This window comes from Dromaius novaehollandiae, chromosome 3, assembly GCF_036370855.1.
Source record: "Dromaius novaehollandiae isolate bDroNov1 chromosome 3, bDroNov1.hap1, whole genome shotgun sequence".
Lineage (NCBI taxonomy): Eukaryota > Metazoa > Chordata > Aves > Casuariiformes > Dromaiidae > Dromaius > Dromaius novaehollandiae.
This window is the reverse complement of record NC_088100.1, coordinates 1174622-1196043: the sequence shown is the minus strand read 5'-3', so window position 1 is coordinate 1196043 and position 21422 is coordinate 1174622. Positions and strand designations below refer to the sequence as shown.

Below are 21422 nucleotides of genomic sequence, written 5' to 3'. Positions count from 1 at the left end.
AAGCACAGCTCCCATCGACTTCAGGTGCAGCAAGCGTATCTGACACTTACACCAGCCAGACCAAGACCAAGTTCCCAGGCAATGAGAAGTTGAGAGAGTCTCACTTTGGTGCAAGTAACCTGCCACATAAAACCTCTGCTATACAGATCAGGACAAAAGCAATTTTCCAGGTCAAAATCAATTATGAAACCTCATCCTCTTCTTCCCAGCTGCCTTCATCTCCTTTACAAACATTAGTTTATAAACTTTGCCTGGTGGAGTCTAACTATAAGTAGCCTGTAATACTCTGTTAGACAACCCTCATTACAGGATGCTGTGCAGGAAGACTTTAGGTGGCTAGAGAAAGCAGGCAGACCAACCAGTGAGGATCCCACAGGATACATATATATTTTTTTAAACCATGAGGCCTTCCAGAAAAAACCTCTCAGAAGCCATGTGAAACTACAGTTCAAATGACCATTTAAAAATCTCTGCTCAGAAAGCAAACTGAAGCTTCCTGTTGACACCACCTACGCTGCTACCACTTAGGTCTACGAAACCACACACACGGGTTTTTTTTTACTTCTTTGAAAAGAAAGAAACTTTATCTTTTTTTATTACAGAGGCTAAACCTTACACAAGACTCCCACAAACAAGAGAAAGTGAACAATGGAGCTATTTTAGTGGTGTTTTATGCACAGCAAGAGACAAAACAGACAATACCTTATAAATAAAAACCTTATTATGCCAAAAAAGAGAAAATTTAGCAAGAAATAATATTTACAGCAGAGTTGTTCCCATGCAGCAATAATTTCTGCTTAGCATCAGTGAATTCCAGGTTTGAGAGTTGATTTATTTTTTCTGCTTCTATTACATCTTTCATTTTCTAACATACTCATTAACTTCTGGTTCAGGTAGTAAAATTCTGTCAGCCTCCTTTGCCAGTGTGTATTTTCAGAGAGAGCTTCACAAGAAACAGCCATATCTCCTTACACACACCCCTCTCAGCCACCCCCACCAGGCCCTAAACCAAAAACCACGGTAAGGAAAGGTCTGGCCACTAATCACAGCTCCATGCAAAGCCACCATGCATGTGCACTAAGCATGGGGAAGTTCAATCACATCTGATTAAATCAGTTCCCATGCATGTCATAATCTACTTACATCTGTCAGCTAGAAAATAAATATGGTACATAATGAAACAGCACTCATACAAACTGGTTCTATTTATAAAACAACAAATTTGTCACTAAACTACAACAGTAATTCTGTCCTCAAGTTATTACATAAAAACAAACCTCAAGTTAACACTGACCCTAATTTATAGCGATCAGATTGAAAAAGCTAGTACGTAAATGAATGCAAGTAGATTCATTTTGTCTGCCTTGGTAACAATATTAGCTTTGCCAAAGCAGTAAGTACTGTGTCTTGGAGGTCATTACAAAATTTAGTCAGTCAAGCCATTATAAAATACTTGACTTACCACAGTAGAGAAACTAAGAACGATCATCAAAACAAGTAATTAATAATCCTTACTGTTAAGACTACCAAAAAAAGGAATGAGAGACCATCACATACTGTTTTCGGACCAGACAATTTTCTGGAAGACATGCTTTCAACAGAACCTACTGACCTATATTTGATTAGTTTCAGCCACAACAGCAAGTGACAGACACTCACTAAACACACTGAAACAAACATCAGTGTCATAAGTATTTCAAACATTCAACAGCAAAGCTGAAGAGCCAGAAATTCTCCAACCATTTTCATTAAATCGATTTTGGTGTTTGTTCATGATAGTCCTATCATCAATATCTGAGACAAACACTTGTAATACTTTACATGTTTTATAATCTCTGAAGTCTTTCAGAGATTTTAAGTCAATGTAGGTCAGGGGGGCACTAAGTTACTGTATTTGAAGTTTGAAGTGTTTTCTCTGGGGAAGCAGTCTAACAGTTGCCTTTTCCAGCTCCCTAAAAGGAATATATGTGCTTGTGAGTGAGTACTAACTGCTGGAAAATCAGTAGGTTTGTTTTTCTTTAGTTATAAATAGGATGTGTTAATGGTAGTTTATAAGAGTACCCTAACTCAAGCTACCTAGACTACACTGCAGCAGTAAGTTTATTGTTTATATTAGATATGCATTAATATTAGTAAGGTAGTAAGCACTGCAACCTAGAAGCATCATTCCCTTTTGTGACAGCGTTGGAGATCATCTGGGACTCAGTCCTTTCCACATAAGATTTCCAGCACAGACCTGCTGGTTAAAGATACACCTGTTATTTCCTACACAGACTTCAAAGAACAGCATTGTGTCTGATGTTAAATATGGTACGTTCAACTTGGAAATTTCATTGCTTGCACTATGTCTGTACAGTTCATTAGGTACTCAAGCAGATTTAGGATATTTTCAGCTATTGAATAGCAGCTTATACATATACATTCAAAAAAAAGCTTTAATTTATGAACACTTCAGCATCAAGAAACAAAAGCCTTCACACAGTACAACGTACGGCAGTATTTATTTTTGGTTTAAACTAAGTATTAGAGAACTACAAGACAATTCTGCTTCCAGCACCAGAGTTACATGGCACCATTTGACCAGGAAAGGCTACTTTTACTGCTGTACCATGGGGTGAGACTGAATACTATGCCATATGTTTCTATCCAACCTCTTACCAAAGCTCTCCAGTGAGGAAGGTGATGAACAACTGGGTTGCCAAGCTAGTTAGGAGTAAAAAAGTTTGAATCAAAAATACGGCCTATCACTGCAATATTACCCAGAAGCACATTTGTCAAAAACTTTTATCACCTCCAGTAGCTATTATTGGTACATCTCTACCACTCTGCTCAAATTGAACTCACAGAAAGAAAAAAGTTGAGAAACAGGAATTATGTACCTTTGGGGGGGGGGGGGGGGGGAATGCCACACACCACTTCAGGTAGCAACTTATTTATGCTGCCTAGAATCAAAAGTTCCTGCTACCCCAAAACATCAGCCTCTCCCAAGACAGCACCAGAGACCATAAGACTTGTCTGGATTCTTTTAGTTTACTGTATGCTGCTACAAGGTACCTCATCTGCAAAAAGGAAAAAGCCTAACCTAGCACCTTGCAAATACTCAAGCATTATGCCCCAAGATGATCAGGATAGCTGCCCACCTGCAGCTCACAGCTGCAGAGATTCCAGGTTTCAATTGCATTGGAATAAATCCATTTTAATTTGCACTGAAAGGAACTAAGAGTGGTCACAGTTACATACCCTCTCTCAGCAGAAAACCTATTTGAACTCTGTACATCCCGTATCTACTTTGGAGCTAAGCATCTAACTGAGACATTGGAAGAGACTATGTTAGAAAACTACATTAGTATTTACATGGAAAGAAGAGTTTAAAGAAGAATTTTACCAATAACTGGACTCAGCTATACAAACAAACCGAGACCTGAACTGCACCATCAGTTACAGTGTTTAGACCTAAAATTGCTGACAGCAAGTCTGACCAAAGCAGCACCTATCTGGAGTTTGGCAGCAGTGCTGAAGCTCCTACAAATGCTAGATGAGGAACACGAGGAACACGGTTAACTTGCTCTGAGAAAGACATCACATGCCTTCTTATCAGTGGTTTTCTCCACCTCTGAGAGCACTATTTTGTTAGAAGCTCTTTAAAAGCTGGTAGCCATTATCTAAGCCTCTGAAGATCAAAAGGAGTACTTCGGGCTTCCAGAAAGCAATCTCTTCAGACTGTAGTGCTTTTGATTGCATCCAGCAGCAGCTCCGAAACACACTGGGAATTCTGACTCCCACCTAGGTCCTGTCCTGGCACCCTGAGCCAAGCCACAGACTGACACAGAGGGTTGAGTGTGGAGTATGTGCTCCAAACACTCTACCCAAAGCAGGGTCAGGCTGCTCAAGAGTCTTCTCTATGCAAGTTTTTATTACCCCCCAGGATGACAGTTCCACCCCCTCCCTGCATTCCTGTTCCAGACTCAGACCACCCTCACAGTAAAAGTTTTTTCCTAACACCCAGTCAGAATTTTCCTTGTAGCAGCTTGTGTGCACTGCCTCTTGCCTTCAGCATCTGCCCTGGGGAAAGGCCGCAGGGAACGCCTGGTGCCTGAGCCTGTACAGGAACATCCTCATTCTCTGTACGGATCAAGGTCTAAAACATACTGGAGCAACTGCTGCAGCCAACACTGGGAATCATCATTACTTTAGAAGACTCAAATGCTGGTGCGACAAGCATTAACCAAGTTAAGACTCATAACTACCTCAGCAGAAATAATTTTATTCAGAACCAGGTGCACATTGTTGAGCGAATGTTGCCGCAATGAAACAGAAACAATGAAACAGAAACAAGAGCTGGGTCTTGATTATGCACCAGGAGTTCCTTTAGGACCAAAGTCCGACAGGGCTATAAAGAAGTATAACACACCACATTCACCTTATCTGAAGGAGACTGTTTTCCCTATTTTTCCTCATTCCAACAAATGCTTCAGCATATATGGTATGTGTATAGCCAATCAGTCTGAATACAAGTAAAAATAATAGCTTGAATAGCAACCTTTAGGAAAAAGTTCTACAAGTATGACTGTCAGTATACCTATTACGTATATAAACAGCAATCAAGGGAGCAGGCTTTTCTCAAACAGCATTAAATCACATGTAGGAAATGTGAGACACTACTCAACCTGGTATTTCTCCAGGCTTCTGCAGCACGAAACAGTCAATCTCAGTGAAAAAAGCCTCAAGGTCTTTAACTACAGAAAGGAACAAAAATATGCAAAGACTTCTAGCTGAACCCACACAGAGGAAAACCCACACAATTCAGCTATACTGAAACACTAAACATTCAAAGAGCTTGCAGCAGCACTGGTCCCAGCTGCAGGTCTTTCACATTTCCCCAGTCCCAGACAGGGAATTCCCACAGCACCAGGAATTTGAACAAGCCCATTTCTTCACAGAACAGTTTTGAAGTACCTTACCACATCGTCCCCCTCACAAGTACCACACAAAAGTCAACGCTGAGAGAAGCCCTTCTCCACATGTCATCAGAAGGTCACTTAACAGAACAGGAGCAAGCTGCTGCTGCCAAAAAGATTAGTGCAACCCGTTCTCAGCCAATCTCATTCCTGGGCATTTCTCAACCCCGGGCGGGATAAAGCGTTCTGGCAGGAGAAGCCTGCTCGCAGCTGCCATCCTTCCCGCGAATCTTCAGCTCTTCCTCCACCGCACAACGAACAGGCAAGCACATGCTGCCCTTCCACAGCTCCAGAGAGAGGGAGGACAGGAGCAAGCTGTTGCCATCAGAACAGCGGAACCAGCCCACACCCTGCTCCGAGGGCTGCCGGGAGCAGGTACAGCGAGCGTGGCCTGCCACGACAAAGCCCCACATGTTTAACATCTCTGGACAACAGGCAGCAACGTCTGCTTAACACAGCTAAAAAAGCTTCAGGTTGGGAAAGTTCTTCTATTCCCTGATGGCCTATCTATCAACGGACTCTCAATCTGATTCCGTAGCTAAATATCAGTATTAACTTTAATGATAGAAAAGATCAAGCATTTTCTCATCTCTAGATTAAGAGGGGAATAAAAGGAAATACTTTATTTCAGAAGAGGCAGATCAAAACGCCTGGAGGAAAAACACTCCCTCCCCCCCTCCACACACACAGTTGTGCTCATCACTCAACAAGGCACTAAGAAAAAAAGTGCTTTGTTTCCAAGTGAAGGCTACATCCCTGCTTATCAGTTCCTGGGCAAGCTCTACCTACGTCAACATGCATTTCACATGGTTTTGTAAAACTCAAGACCAGGCTGTGGATTATATGGACGGCCTCTCACAAGAAGCTACAGGCCTGCTCTCTGAATCTGAAACGCACTTTTCCCTAGAAAGTGTTAGTGACTTCATCCTGTATCTTCACCGCTTACTGCTGAAGCGACAGCTCCCTCTCCTCCTGGACACAACACCGGCTTAATGAGAGCAGCTGAACTCCACACACCTCTTCCCATTCATTTCCACATCCTTTGATCACGCTTAGTGCATTTAGGTAACGGCTGCCTATTAGTTTCAGCTGAACATAAATAGCACATCGGTGCAAGGACAAACAGAAAAAGAAACCGCAGGCCTACTTCCATTGTGTTGCCTCTGCACAGGATCCGTGTGAAAGAGCAGTTCAGCAGCTCTCTCACCCTTCAATTCTTTTTGCCGCCAAGGCAGAGACAGCACCACCGTGGGGACAGGGAGAAGGAGGAAGGGACACTAGGCATCGGTGCTGCTGCCAAGTGCTTTGTATCATAAAACAGCAACCCTAAACCGAATTTTCACAAGTAACCACTCAGTATGAACACTACCTATTCAGATGGCTCCCTGTCCCCAGCTGCCCTATGCATTCTGCCACTATAGATTTATATGGCCACATAAGCAGCCATATCAGGGAACTCACACAGCTTAGCTGAAAAATAACTATATTAAAAAAAAAAAAAAAAGGTTTCCAGCCAGCTCAGTTCCACAGCTATTCACCACACATCCATCCAAACACTTCTGACCAACTGTGTAAAGCATCCACAAGCAAAACTACTGTTCATCATCTATCCATGGTCTTAGATTTGTATAAAAAAAAACTGCTCAACCATACTATATCCAACTGTAAAGCCCAATTAGCTCTGTGACATTTCTCTTAGGTGTCTGCAGCACAAAGAGGTGAGAACCAGCATTTCCAGGCCTCGGGATACTTGCTCGACCTCCAGCAATCAACAGAGGAGGGATTTTCCAAGTTCAAGACTGAGTCCAGATCATCATTTTTAATAGCCACTGATGGATCTACTTCAGACTAATTTTCTACTTTCTTTCTGACTCCATTTACATTCTGGCTTCCTGTCACAAGAGCTTTTGGAAGTTTTACAGTTCAACTACATACACATAAGCTTATTTCTGCATCTCATGCTGTTTGATGATTTCTAGACCCCATGTTTTAGAAATGAGTGAATTTTTTTAAAATTGACCTGCTCTATTCCAGGAGTCAGACACATACTGAACTCACAGCCTGGGCACAATACAAAGGAAACTAGGAAGTGGTCACTGCTCCTAGAAGCTTACAACCTAGACAGACACAGAAGAGGAATACAGGGAAACAGCAGGACAGGACAGCCAACACGAGAGACAATACTCTCTTTTGGACCCAAGAAACTATTGTTTTCCAAACTTCAGCACGCCCACCATGCAGCTAAAAGCTTTTCCCACAATCCAGAACGCAACTTCTGCTTAGCTGGTTTCCCCACAATCTACCAAGCCTTTCCCCACTCTGAGACTCCTTTCTTCCTAATATCAATCTGTCACGATCATCAGCATTCAAATCATCACAAAATGCAAGAAGAGGTTTGTTATATTTACTGTTTTTGATATCTGAAGACTTGCTTTGAATTTTGCAAGTTAAATGTACCAACATATAGTGATTCCAAAGCAAGTGCTTAACAACTCAAAAATCACTTTAAAAGAAGACTGAAGAAATAACAATTTTAAAATAACAAACTGATAAAACTACAGTTTTGTTAGAAAGCAATTTAATGTATCTTTGCATTTAAAACAGAATAGTTTTGTACACTAACATAGCTTTAGAATAAAGACTTTCCTGCATTCAAAGAAAGATATGCAGGAATAAAACCTGAAAGCATACTGCTTTTTTTTTTTTCCCATCTCTCTTTGGATTTGAACTGGAGAGTCACTCATGCTGACTGCAACTCGTAACAGAATTTAATGAACAGAAACACAGAACATACTATATCTTCAGTATGTGTTAAGATTCACGAAAAAGTTTTAGCTAAATAAATCAACCGGATTTACAGGGGGTCTCCAAAGGATTGTACACGCATTGTTCTCTTAACATACTACTAGAGGTAGCCAGATTTCATGGGAAAACACTCTGACTCATCCTAATTTGCATTTTACTGAGTCAAACAATAGCAATTATGTGCTTGATTTAAATTTTGACATTAAAGTTTTTATAGACACTGACGTCCTTGCAAGAAGAGCCGTCTCTACCTGCTCATGCTCAGGAAGCAAGGGCTAACACTGTCTGCCAACCCTGACAAAGTGTGCATGTAGAGTTTTGACAGATTTTTTCAATGATTCTCTTCAAACTGTCATCAACTTGACATGCTAAACACTAATAAAAATTGACTAAAGAAAATGTAGGTCTCAAATATATATTGATTTGAGGCTATCTATACCAACCTTTTTAAATTAAAAAATGCAAATAGCATTAGAGGCAGAAGAGAAAGTACTAAAATAAGCAGTGTTTGCAGACAGATGAGACTCTGGGCAGAAGTCTAAGATGGGCCTCCACAACTCGGTGCTTAAGAGCACCAGGGACCAACACTGCTGTTCACAGGAACAGCTATCACTGACAGAACTGACCCAGCTGTAGAGAGTCTGTAAAGCAAAACTGAAAAGAGTCATCAAAACATTTCTCAAAATTAAACACAAAAAAGTATTTTTGCAGAGTTACTGAAGAGCTGTTAAAAATAAATGTGGCTAGTGATAGACTAAGTCTTCTATAGTTTATTCACTTTCTACTTGGAAAAAACAGCTATACAGCAATTGAAGATAAGGCCCCTGCTCTATTCAAGGAGGTTACAATGACTTAGGGATTCTTGCAGAAGGACCATCTGGATTATTTATAATACCTTTAGACAGGGTAATGAAATCATTCACATGTGCACCTCATCACATCCAAAAGCCTAACTGCTGTTTTAGCAGGAAATATTACATTAAAGTGATTCAAAGTCAATTGTTAAAGAGAGTACAGCAAATTACAAGGATAGTAAATTATCCCCAGTCTGCTACCGCTGATCGTGCTATCAGTTATTAAGATGTGTAAAGATGCAAGTAGGGGTAAACAAGTTACTAATGTGAACTAGAAATGCAGATTATTGCATCTTCACTTACATATATAGACAAGCCTTTGCTTTTATAGAATTAAAATACATTTACTCCCCCGTCTTTAACATACACATAAAAGTTTCAGGATTGAGACCCATCTTTTACTAGAAAGACTAGAAAGACTAAAATAGTCCCTGCTTAAAACAGTCAAGACTACAGTACATTTTATACACTTGACTATCTCATGTTCTTGGTGGAGCTCAGAGTACACACAGAAACATGAATCAGAGCTAACAAGCCATCAAGGTTTTTTTTCTTTAGGTATAAGGAGAGATTCAGCCAATAAGCCAGTCACCTTCAATGTCATCTACTGTGTACACAAATGATTTGGAAATATTATTTCCTTGTTGCTACAGGTCGAAGACTCCATCTGAGTTTTTTCACCCGAAAGTCTTCTGCTGCAGCCGCAGAACCAGCACAACTGTAGCAGTTATTGCAGCAGGAGTTACCACAACGGTTACTGCCACGCAAAACACCTTCTTAGGTTCTCTGTTACATTAGCAGATTGCCATTGCTACTGGAGCAGCGTTGGCATTGTTCAACAGAGGAAAACTGGAGAAAACTTAAGAACTATAGCTACAAGTGTTAGCTTGAGATAACCCATTTTTTTCCACACAGAATATTCCCCAGTCACTTAGTTGCAACAACACAGCATTCAAAAGAGTTAGAACTAAGAGGACAGGTGTCTTATCCCATATCAGGAGTTCAAGATTTTTCCCTGATGAATGGACTGCCTCCCCTTTTCTTTCTTTTTTTTTTTTTTTTTTTTTAAACAGATGTCATTTGCACAGACCACCTTCACACCACATGTTCTCATTGAACAATTACATGCAGAAGTGATAAGGAAGAAATACATTTTAAGCCAACTTTGTGCAGTTAAGCAGCTGGAATTCAGCATCACATGGAAAGCCTATTTGCCCCCCCAATCTGCTAAACTTCACAGTGAAGTTTAACATCCTCTGACCCACCAATCCACCATCCAGTGGTGTTCACAGATACCATAACTAGCCATTTAGCTTAAGATTTAGTAATAAAACTTATCTGCCTTCTTATGTACTGGCTCTACCAGCAGTGTTTCTTTCATGTACTCCAGAAATCCCTACTGGTCAAAATTGGATCAGCTGTTCAGAAATGTTTCCAAACTGTGCACGTGCACATTTGCTACTAAGCCTGATGATATCCTGCTTGAAAGCCTAAGCTACAGAGTGATGTAGACCAAGCAGTAATTCCTAAAATCATTGATCACTAAGAACAAGTTCTGTGAAGCAAGAACCACCATATAACCACCAGCTTAACTTGACTCTAGCTTTGATAATTGAAAAAACCTTCCCAGCAAGCCCAGAAAGCAACAAACACCATGTGTACTAGGCCAGAATTGGTCAAGCAGTAAGTAATTTAACTATGGCCACTACAGCAAAACAAATACAGCCTTCAATAGTCAAGTTAAGAGGCAAGATTAAGAACCTGAGCAACTGAAATCCCCCCCTACACCCCAAAACTATCAAGAACTCCTGAACAAAGCTCTTAGTTGAGGCCCAAAGACACATTAGGCAATAACTATTTCTTGACAGTTAGCTGCCCTTAAAGCCCAGCTGTACTTTGTTTTACTTCAAATTACTGAAGGCTTGCTTAAGAGTGCCTTTTTTTGTGTTGACTTGTAGTCTGAGCTGCAGTATTTGTAGGACACATTTGGACACGGATGAGGATGTACATGGGAGTGACTAGCAACAAACTCTTACACCTAGCACTAGGATTTGCACTGACCCTTTATCGTCTCCTACCCTAGGTGAACAGCTGTATTGCCAATTATCTGACACATTTACATTAAGCACAAAAAACCCAGATCCAATTCAAACTGCAGCACCTGAATTTTTCAGATATCTGGTAGGTGTCTGCACACATTACACCAGTGGGTGCTGCAAGATACAGCTGAGGCATTAATTCTATTCAATTGTTACAGTCAGTCACCAATTAGATTAGAAGTTGCTGGCCTGAACTCTGGATCTGCAAAACAAGATGGTGTTCAGGGAAGGAGGGAAAAGAAAATGCCACTGTAATAAGCCTAGTGAGAAAGGACATTAGGTACAAGGCCCATCTAAAGGCACAGATTACATGGAGAAAGGAAAATCTGTGAAAATACACAACCTTCATTCATGACATTAAAGAAACTGCTTTAGAGAGGTGCTGCACGCAAATAAAGGGCAACGGTGAGTTTTGACAGAAGCCCCAGCAGCTCACTCGCAGAGGGAAGGACAGCTTCCTAGGGTATGCGAGGAAACAGACCCCACCCACAAGTGCAACCATTCCTGCCCAGCCACATCAGTAGTGATGAAGATACTGTGCAGGGATGGCAACCCCACCTCCCTCATGCGCACAGGGGGCTAGAGATTAACTAGTGACAGAAGGAGCCAGGTGGGTCCTCGCTCTAACTGGCAGAGACAGTGTGGGAGACGAGCTGCCAACGCAACCCCCAAGGTAGGGAAGAGAGGGTCACCCAGGGTCACTGACGGCAGCGAAAACTGCCGCGCTGGAGCGCGGAGAGAAACCAAGTCATTTTTCCCTGCAGCAGAGGCGAAGCTGGTGCCGGGCGTGACCAGGGCAGCCAGCTCTCCAAGGGCTTTACGTAAACAGCGAGAGCAAGAAGGCGAAGCGGGGTGGGGGACGGGGGGGGGGGGGGGGGTGTCCCTGGGGACCCAAGGGGACGCTCCGAGGCGGGGGCTGCCACCAGACTGGACCGAGGATAAAAGGAGACCAAAAAAAAAAAAGAAAAGAAAGAAAGAAAAAGGGGTCGTGTGACGAGGAAGGAAGCAGGAATGCGCCAAGCCCCGGGGCAGGGGAGGCCGCGCAGAGCCGGGCGGGCCGGGGGCTCCGCCTGAGGCCGCGGGGGCCATGTTCCCGGGGGGGGGGGAAGGGGGGGCGGCGAGCACTCACCGATGGTGGAGATGAAGGTGGTGTTGAAGGCATCGTCGGAGAAGCGGAAGAGCACGCAGGTCTTGCCGACCCCCGAGTCCCCGATGAGCAGCAGCTTGAAGAGCAGGTCGTAGGTTTTCTTCGCCATGGGGAGGCGCGGCGGCCGCCGCCCGCTGCTCCGGCCCCCTCCCTTGCCCCCCCCCGCCGCCGCCGCCCTCCCTCACGGGGCGCCCCCGCCGCGGGCCCGCCCGCCCACCCCGACCGGCAGCACCGGCCGCGACCGCGCGCGAGGGCGGCGGCGAAGCAGCAGCAGCAGGAGGGGGGCCCACAAAATGGCTTCCCGGCTCGGGGCGGCCCCGGCGCCTCTCGCGCGCTCCCCGCGCCGCCGACGGCAGCGGCTCGCTGCTCCTCACGGCGAGGCGGCGGCGGCGCCCGGCCTCATAACCCCGCGGCGCGGCTCGGCGCGGCTCCCGGCGGGCGGCGGCGGCTCCTCACGGGCGCTCCGCGGGCTGCGCGCGCCGCTCGTTAAACGCGCAGGCCGCCGGGCGGGGGGGAGGTGGAGGGGCAGGCGCGCGCGCGCCGCGTCATGGCGCCGCCGGCGGGGAGGAGCGGGGGGGACGTGCGCGCGCGCGCACGCCCTGACGTCAGCACGCCCGCGCGGCGGCGGCTCCTCCCCTCCCCCCCCCCAGCACCCGGCCACGGCAAAGGGCTGGAGGAGGCGGGCGGCGCGCGCCCCCGCGCTGTGACGCCAGCGCGCTCGCGGCAGCGCGCTCGTGCACGCCGGGGCGGGGCTTCAGGGCGCGGCGGCCCCGCCTCCCCTCGGCCTGGCGGCCGCGTCACGGAAGTCCCGCCCTCCCCCCCACCCGAACCCTCTCGCCGCGCTCCCATTGGGCGCGCCCGCCTGCCAGTCTCGGCTCGGCGTCAGAACGGGAGGGGGCGGCGGGGTGGGGCAGCGCAGCGGGGGGGTGACGTCAGCGAAGGGCAGGGCGCGAGCGCGACCCTCGGCGGGGGGGGGGGGTCGCCGCGGGGCCGCGCGCGGGGCGATGCCGAACAGGGGCGGTTACGGCCCCGTCACCCCCCCCCGATTGTGACAACGGCCCCAACAGCTCCCTTAGTGTCGTCAACGGCCCCGACAGCCCCCCCAGGGACGGCAACGGCCCCACCAACCCCTCAGAGTCAGCAGTGGCCCCACCAACCCCTCAGAGTCAGCAGTGGCCCTTCCAGTCCCTTAGGGACAGCCTGGGGCCACCAGCTCTCTCAGGGACAGTCTAGTCCCCCCAGCGCCCTCCAGGACAGGCCGCAGCACCCGGCGGGGTCCCCAGGACCTGAGCTCCCCCCCCCTCGCCAAGCCCCAGGGCCTGCAAAGCCTCCTCAGGTGGAGGCCGGAGCCCCAAGGACCCGCCACACAGGCCTGGGTCCTCGTCACCACCGAGGCAAGGAGCCTGGGCTGGTGACGGGTCCCGCAGCAGCCGCCCTCCCCATGAGAGCCGGTCGGAGCCCGCGGCAGCGCTGGGGACGGGCAGCACCGCGGGCGCTGCCGCTTGGCCTGGGCACCGCTGCTTGGGGGGCCGAGGGCTCTGAGCACAGCAGTGCTGCTCTGCCAGCAGTCGCTCCCCGGCAGGCTTTTAGCAGCTCCTATAAATAGCCGGAGCCAGGCACTGTAACAAAGGGGAGCTTCATTCAGTCTCATTCAAGCCCTGCCAGAAATCGGGAACAAATACAAGGCAGAGTGATGGCATGGAGGCACTCAGTGCGTCGACCTCCGCAGACGGCCCAGGTGCCTCGAGCACACGAAGGTGTTCGGCCCGGGATACGCTGAATCAAACCACCCGCCGGGACAGCGGCAGAAGGGCAGCCGGTCCGTGGTGGCCGCCTGGGTGCTCGGGGTATTCAGCAGCTCTCGGCCTCGCCAGACTGGAAAAGTGAGCTCTGCCATCAGAGCCAAGGTGCAGAACAACCGCTGAAGCCACTCGACATGCCTGGTCACCCAGGGCTGCTGGAGACCTGCTCGCTTCAAAGCAGGGAAGAGTTGCTCTTCCCAAGCGAACGAGCGCTCCCAGAAACAGCCACGCGATGCGGCGAGAAGTGATCCAGCACGTTGTCAATTACGATTTACTTACAGAATTAAGTAATTTCCCACTGTTTGTGGGCTGACTTACTCAAAAGGTTTAATACAAGTCATAACCCTCCCTCCCCGCCCCCCCCCCCAAGTATGGCTTAGCATTACCACAACTCTAAAGAGAAACACTTGGGTTTCTTTCATTTGTATTTTGATTTCTAAGCCTGCGTGTCTCCCAGGCTCCCGTTTGCAAGTGTGCTTCCCCCACATTTAGTGGGGGCACAAACCTGTTTCTCAAGAAGCCTTGAACTCTCGCAGTTATCTGCAGGAGTTGGAGCTCTGAAGTAAAGATGTAGCAGATAGGGCAGGAGTTTACAGCTCCACAAAAAGGTTTAATTTTAGCATGTTGATAGATCAGTTTGAAAGCACCATGCAAAATACTTGCTGTGTACAACCGAACAGATTAGGAGGAGAAAGCCAGTATCCATGGAGAACTCCGCAGGAGACACTGCCGCAGGTACCTAGCGGGGAATCCACAGGCAGACGTCTCGCAGTTAGTCCTCAAAGGCTCATTAGTACCAGCTCATTGCTAGATCTTTGCACCAACATTTATAATAATAAAGAGTTTGTAATTAAGTTTAAAGAAGTTTATCTTTTAAGATACTAGAGAGGAAGCAATACAAAGTCGTGCATATCCCACTGCAGACAAAATGGAGTATTCTCTGTCTGACATCTAACACTGGCCCTGACACTACATGTTACCCACCAAGGGAGTCGATCCTATGGGAGACACCCTGCCAAGGACAAGGACATCCCAGCTTTGTGATTACTCAGTGGATCTTGATCAGGAGACCATCACTGCAAGGCTGGTAAATTTGGAAATGTCCTGCAAGAGGTAGGACGATTCTCGGCAGCTCTCTCGGGCTCCCGACCGCGTGCTCCCAAGGAGTTTCTTTTCCAATGTCAAGAGGGCACTGAGGTGCCAAGGGATAATCATCAAAGTTAGGAAGAATATAGTGGAAAGGGAGGGCTGGCACAAGCTGGCAGCCCCTTGCTGGCTGTAGGAGCCCACTTGTCAGGAACTGCCAAGCAGCCGCGATTGCAACACCGCGTCGCAGATGCAGGCACTTCAGATCCTGCCGTGGGGCGGGAAGAAGTGACTCATGAGCAAGTTGTGCAATGGTGTATAAGTCTGGGGAGGTTCGCCCAAGGAACGCTGCGACATGCTAGCTTTGCTGGTTAGTCAGCTCCTCTCGCACAGCAGGGCTTAGCCCTTGGGCTGTGCAAGCAAGGAAAAGGGCTTGGTCACCCAATGCATCACCAACCCCACCGCCTTAGCAAAGAGCTGTATTCTTTCCAGCTGTGCCCCCCGCTAAGGCAGGGGCGGTATCTCCGCTGCTCTACCACAGGCACGACTCGGGTGGTCCGAAGGGGGTCTGGCTCACACCGTTTCTGGTCCCTGCTCCTCACCTTGAGGTAGGAGCTGTCGTGGAGCCCTTCAGGACGTCCCCAAGTAACAGGGGACAGCAGCCCTGTTACCCCCCTGCAGCAACCCAGCCCCCAAGGCACCTTCAGCTCCCAACATTTCAGGAGTTTCTGGAACAAAAACACACAAGAGCCTTTCCGGAGCTGACTAATAGCCCCAGATATTCGGCATATTGTCTGAGGAGGATCAGAAAGGGAGTGGAGATTACTCTGCGTGCGGCCATGCAACGTCCTGCTCTTCGCGGAGGTCACTGCAGCATGAGCTGTGCCGTGGAGCAGCCCGGGTGCCAGCGCGGCCGCTGCTCGGGAGCGCCGAACTCCAGCACGCAGAATACCAACAACCTCCCGGCCAAAGACAAATGCAGCAGTCAGCTGTCTGTCTTCTTTTTTTTTTTTTTTTTTTTGGCTAAGGCAGGGACCTCAAAACAAACAAAAAAAGACGGATTATCGAACTCTACGTGAGAGCTGGTCACATTTTCTGAGACACCTTTAGAGGGCCAAAAATAAGAGATAAGCTGCAAGGTCAGAAAGGTGAATTCCTGATGTGAAATCCGGGAGAGCACCAGCGTGGTCCCCCACGCCGCTTTTCTCTTGCACAAATGCTTCTGTGTGTCGCGTTACGCCTCGCCAGCCCTCCCGGCCTTTCTGCTGCCTTCAGCTGATCTCCGCAGCGGCCTTAGGCAGCTAGGCGTTAGCAGTCTTCTGAAAAGCCATTTTGCTCGTAGCAGGATAAAGCGGTGTTTAGGGCGGCTCTTGCCACAGCTGCCGGCGCGGCGGGGGTTTTACCAGCTGGCCGTCCCTTGGATCGTACTGCCCTGCCTCCTTCTCCGCGCGTCCCTCCAGCCCAGCTGCGCCGGAGCGGCAGCACGCAAGAGGAACCAGAAGCGCAGCTGCATCACCCCGAAATAGCGACCGTCTTCCCTCGGTTTTCCGTACGGCGGTCACCATGGCATCGGGCGCAGAAGCGCTTTATCAGCACTTAAAGGCGGCTGGAAGGATGCAGAGGTCGTGCCGAGCGCAGCGAGCAGCGCGACAAGGAGGGTCTCAGCGCCAGGCACGTGTTTGCGCACAGTCGCTGCTGGCGAGGAAGCGCCCAGCGCCACGAGGGCACACGCACGCAGGGACGCTTCCCCCCGATTTCAGACCAAGGGCCTTGGCCTTCACGTGTTCCTCAGCCTCCCTAAGCGGTCGCCGGCAGCCCAGCACCCCCTTTACGGCGTTCAGATGCTCTCTCCGCACACCACGTTTCTGCTCGCCAGCCACAGCATCGCTCGCTTGTGGTAACGTTAGGTCATGATCCCGCGCTGGCCGCGAGCGGAGGAAGAAGCTCCGCTTTGTTGCCGTCAGTGCTTTGCAGAGCCAGTCACCGCCTCGTCGGCGGAGGTTTTCGCCAGGGCGAAACAGCGCTTCGAATAAGGGGCCGAGAAGCAGCGGCTCGCGGCTCGTGATCGCAGGCGAGCCGCAGCACGGCTTCCCTCCCGGCGCGCCGAAACGCCGCCCGCTTACCTAGCGCAGAGGCGATGCAGCGCGTAGCTCCTCGTTCATCGCAGGACAGCTGGAGACCTCTGAACGAAAGGCTCTGGAGAGGCACATTAACAATTAATAAGCAGTTAGCTGAAAGGGCAGATTAGATTTTAGTCCCTGGGACTGTGTGGAAAAAGGCCCACGCCATACACGCTGGAGATTTCTTCTGCTCAAGGAAAAGTTTGGCGGCAGCTCAGGGGAAGAGTGGGAATTTCTCAGGGTGTTTATTTGATGCTGTAATACCGGAGCTCTGCCTCTTTCAATTACATCTTGCCAGCAGATTATTAAATCCTTTAATCTCTGAGCAACGATGCTGATCTAGTTGCCTTACAGATATTGCTCACGCCACATCTGATGAAACTCAGATGCAAGAGAAAAGCCTGGAGCTTCCCGAATGGTTTCCAGCAGCCCCTTTGCCCTCTCTTTCAGCTCCCCCTGGGTGAGAGCGGAGATGGGACGAGGGACTGTGGGACTCGCCCCGGGGCACTTGCTTCTCCGCAGCTCTTGCGCTAGTCCCGCCGGCAGGGCTCTGGCCTGGAGCATTAGCAGCGGGAGGAGAAGTGGGTCAGGGCAGCCGAAGCGATCACCGGGGTGCCGGGAAGAGCCCTGAGGGTCTCTCGCGGTACGGAGGGATGAAGTTATCCCAGGTCACGCAGCAGTTCGGAGCAGAGCCAGGGGTCACGGATGCCACGTGCATGGGAGGGACGGGGCAGCGCGGGGAGAGCCAGCTCCCACCCTGCAGCAGGCAAAGCTGGCCAAGGCCGCGACTCTTTCCCGTCCTCCTCTTGTATGAGCACCCAAAGTGGTACAAGCTACCACCAAGCCATTAATCTCCTATATTTTGACTGCTGCCTCACCAGGGAGGATTCATACCACGCCGAGCTCTTGGAGCACGTCAGAGAGTCTTCTCCTGTAAGGGCAGCTCCAAGTGCCTGCAGAAAAAGGAGCACTTTGCAGGATCGTTTGTGCATCAGGAGATACATCTCATCGTTCATCCTGCTGTTTTAAGCCTCTGAGAGTCATTCTGAAAATGGGCGGTTTCCTTTAATTATACGACTGGACTGGCAGACGTTGGCGCTCTGTGCTCCAAGTTGGCTCCCTTACTGAAGCTGCCATCTAATTATAGACGAGTCAGCTGCCAGCAAACTGATCCATCCTCAGTCCAGGGCTGGTTTAAGCTGCGCTTGCCCCTCTAACTCCCTCCCTCTTGCTATGGGGCAAATCTGCTACCTAAGCAGTTCCCAGTTGCCTTCTCAGGGTTTGCTGGAGGAGCTGGCCTCGCACTGCCTTCCCACGCGGTTTCTGAGCCCAGGGCAGGCTGGGTTGGTCTCTGCCTCTCTACAAATGCTAAGATCATGGTCAGAAATGCTGCCCGATAGAGCCAGAGCACCTCTAGCCTCTCGGCCCAAGGAGGTGGACTGGCAGGGCATCGAGAGCCCACGACCACGGCGCCGGGAAAGCCTGCAGCTGCCCAGCTCGCTGGGGGAGAAGCCCAGGACATTGCTGTGACAGTTGCAGAAACTGGAGACTATTTGCCCAGATACTTCTTGCAGAAGCGGTGCACAGTCCATCCAGTCCATAGAGGAGCAGAAAGGTGTCTGACACCAGCTGGGAGATGCTCAAGGGAAGTCTGACACAAGAGCAGTCAAGAACATATGACAGGAGAGGAATAACACGAGTGCAGAGGGATATAGGCAGAACCTAACCACAAAATAAGTTTCAGCTATCGAAAGGATACAGGAGGCTGCAGAAGAGACTGTGATGCTTGAAGTAAGCTGAAGGCGAAGGGCCGTGAAGCTGCTCTGTTCAAGAGCAACAGCGGTGAGAGGTGCTGCAGAGCAGGCTGCATCATTTCTGGCTCTTTCAAAACCGCTGCATGGAAGGAGGATTGTGACACAAATCAAATAAATGTGATGTTAACAATGAAGTAGAATCACAAGCTAGAGTATGGAAAAAGATATTTTTCTTGAGGTTTTGTGTAGTGATGCCAGAGGCACCGAAATGAGCAGGTCTGCAGGAATTTGCCGTATGAGCGTAAGGAACTGTCTGGAGCCACCTCTGAACCCAACGTTGTCCGAGGGAGCAGCAACCGGGAAGGTCCCGCAGCCTGGTCCCCTTCCAGCAGGCACGGCAGAGCCCAGGGAAGCGGCCCGCAGCCCCCGGGGTCGGACAACGAGTCCGGCAGAGACCTGGGGTGTAACGAGAGCTGGCATCCGGGGACGGAGCGAGGTGCTCCGAAGGGCACGTTGCTCATCCCGTCAACCCGCACCGGGGTGAGAGCCAAGCGGCGACAGCCCCTCTGCCCCGGGCTGCCGCGGAGCAGAGCGCAAATCGCTGCCTTCGGTCCCGGCCAGGGCCGGGGGACCCATGGGAGCTGCTGGGCCCTTGCTTCTCCTTTCATAGGTGGGGAGGATGAGCTTTTGGGGGGGTTGGTCCAGCCAGCAGTGCAAGGCACCGCATCAGTCAAACCCGAACAAAAAGCCTGAGTCACGTCGCAGTGTCCATCAGCTCGCAGTCGGCATGGAGATCGCATCCCTGCTTCCAGCCTGTGTGATTCCCCCTCTCCTCTCCGTCCCTGGAGCAGTTTGAAGAACAGCATGGGAATGAGGGACGGTGGGGAAGGTGAGAAGTCCCAGCTTGTGAAAACGGGGAGCGGAGAGGACGAGAGATGCCGGCTGAGTACGATCCGCCCCGTCGCCTGCTCCCCCTCGAGCGAAGCCGTGCCGGGCTCATGGCACGGCGCTGGGCTGGGATGCCGGCGGGGCGGCGGGATCGGGTGTCCCTGCTGCTCAATTATGGAGCAGCCTTTTTGTTTTTCTCCTTTCTGGCTGCTTTCCCTTCCCCTGTCCCCCTTCCCCCCTGTCCCTGCACAGGAAAAATCCTGAGCCAGCGGGTCGGGGCTGACTCCGGGGGGCAAGACGAGGGCCACGGTCGCGGGGGGGAGCGGGGGGGTGGCCCCTAAGCCAGGACTAACAGCACGGACGTCTGCCCAAGTTGGACCGCAGGATGCCCCGGCCCATCTCCCCGCAGGGCAGAGCATCCCTCGCTCCGCGCCGGAGCAGCCGGGTGCCTGCACCCGTGCCAGGCTGAGCAAACCCGGGCGGGAGCTCCCCTTCCCTCCTCAAAACGCCGTACGATATCGAGTCAAAAGCCTCCGGGAGGCCAAAGGATTTACTTTGTCACTGCTGCCTTTATCAGAACAACCTCTAGCCCCATTAAAGGTGGCGTTGGGGTGATTTGGCCGGGGCTGCTTGCCATAAACCCGCCTGGCTTGGCAGGGCTTCCCCTGCTCTGCTCCTCGTTAAATCTTTAACGACTGCAGCCCGTCACTTTGCCAAGCCCGGGAGGAGGCTGATCAGCCTGCTTGGAGGAGGATCTGGCCTTCAGCAGCCCCAGCCTTCCTCCAGCATGAGGAGACACCTCTTCCCAGGGGATTTTTTACACCACAACGGAGGGTGCTGGGCACCCCAGCAGCTCCCTGGGGCACGTGGCCACAGCTCACCGATGAGATCCCCCCTCAGTCTTCTCCAGGCTGAAGAGTCCCAGCTCTCTCAGCCTTTCCTCATAGGAGAGATGCTCCAGGCCCTTCATCATCTTAGTGACCCTTCACTGGACTCTCTCCAGTAGCTCCATGTCTCTCCTGTACTGGGGAGCCCAGCACTGGACTCAGCACCCCAGGTGTGGCCTCACCAGGGCTGAGTAGGGGGGCAAGATCACCTCCCTCGACCTGCTGGCAATGCTCTTCCAGCCCGTCCCTCCCAAAGAGCCTGTGTCCATCCGTCGCAGCGCTCCCATCGTGTGACCTGTCCCACCACGTTTCCACGATCGCCGTGAGATCGCAGCCTCGCAGCTGCACACAGAGGTGCCCAGCGTGCCGGCTTCCCAGAAGGGATGCGAGAGTTTGCCCCAAAATACCGCCCACAGGCCCTTCCCGATTTCCATGCATTCCTCTGACTCCCCTTCAGCCCTGTTTTGTTGATGACGAGCTCCCTTCTCTTGATGTCTTCGCAGACCCTTTGCTTGTGAACCCCATCTACCACCTCCTTACCTGACCAGGGGTTGTCCTCTCTCCCCCCATCGTGCCAGCTTAAAGCTCTTCCCACCAGCTTGGCCAACCTGTTGGCAAAGACACTTTTGCCCATTTGGTCAGGGGATCCCATCTCTTCCAAACAGTTATTGATCCTCAGAGAGGGTCCCATGGTCACGGAAACCAAATCCTGTTGCTGACACCAGCTGAGCACCCAACCGTTGAGCCACGGGATCTGTTTGGCCTCTCCACAACATCCCAAATGTAAGTGTCCAGCAAGCAGCAAACCTGCCCAGATGTCCCAAGGGTGGCCACAGTGTCCCAGGGATGGATGTGGTGTCCCAGGGGTGGCCGTGGTGTCCCAGGGATGGCCATGGTGTCCCGGGGGGGCCACCAGGGCACAGAGGCTTCATCTGCAGAACAGCATCTGATCCCCGCGCGGCACCCAGACCCAAGCCCACCAGGCTGGCCAGTCCAACGTCACCCATGGGGATGTTCCTCAC

At 50.3% G+C, this 21422-nt stretch overlaps 2 protein-coding genes across 2 annotated transcripts in view; both read right to left on the bottom strand.

Annotated features, from left to right (window-relative positions):
* Positions 1 to 12435, bottom strand: part of RAB10 (RAB10, member RAS oncogene family) — a 47235-nt gene extending 34800 nt beyond the window's left edge. The window contains exon 1 of the mRNA XM_064508189.1: positions 11846 to 12435. Within this exon, the coding sequence (XP_064364259.1) occupies positions 11846 to 11972 (127 nt within the window). The 5' untranslated portion in view covers positions 11973 to 12435. The remainder of the gene's footprint in view (positions 1 to 11845) is intronic.
* HADHB (hydroxyacyl-CoA dehydrogenase trifunctional multienzyme complex subunit beta) overlaps positions 1 to 21422 on the bottom strand; it is a 644785-nt gene that overhangs the window by 89661 nt on the left and 533702 nt on the right. The window lies entirely within an intron of this gene.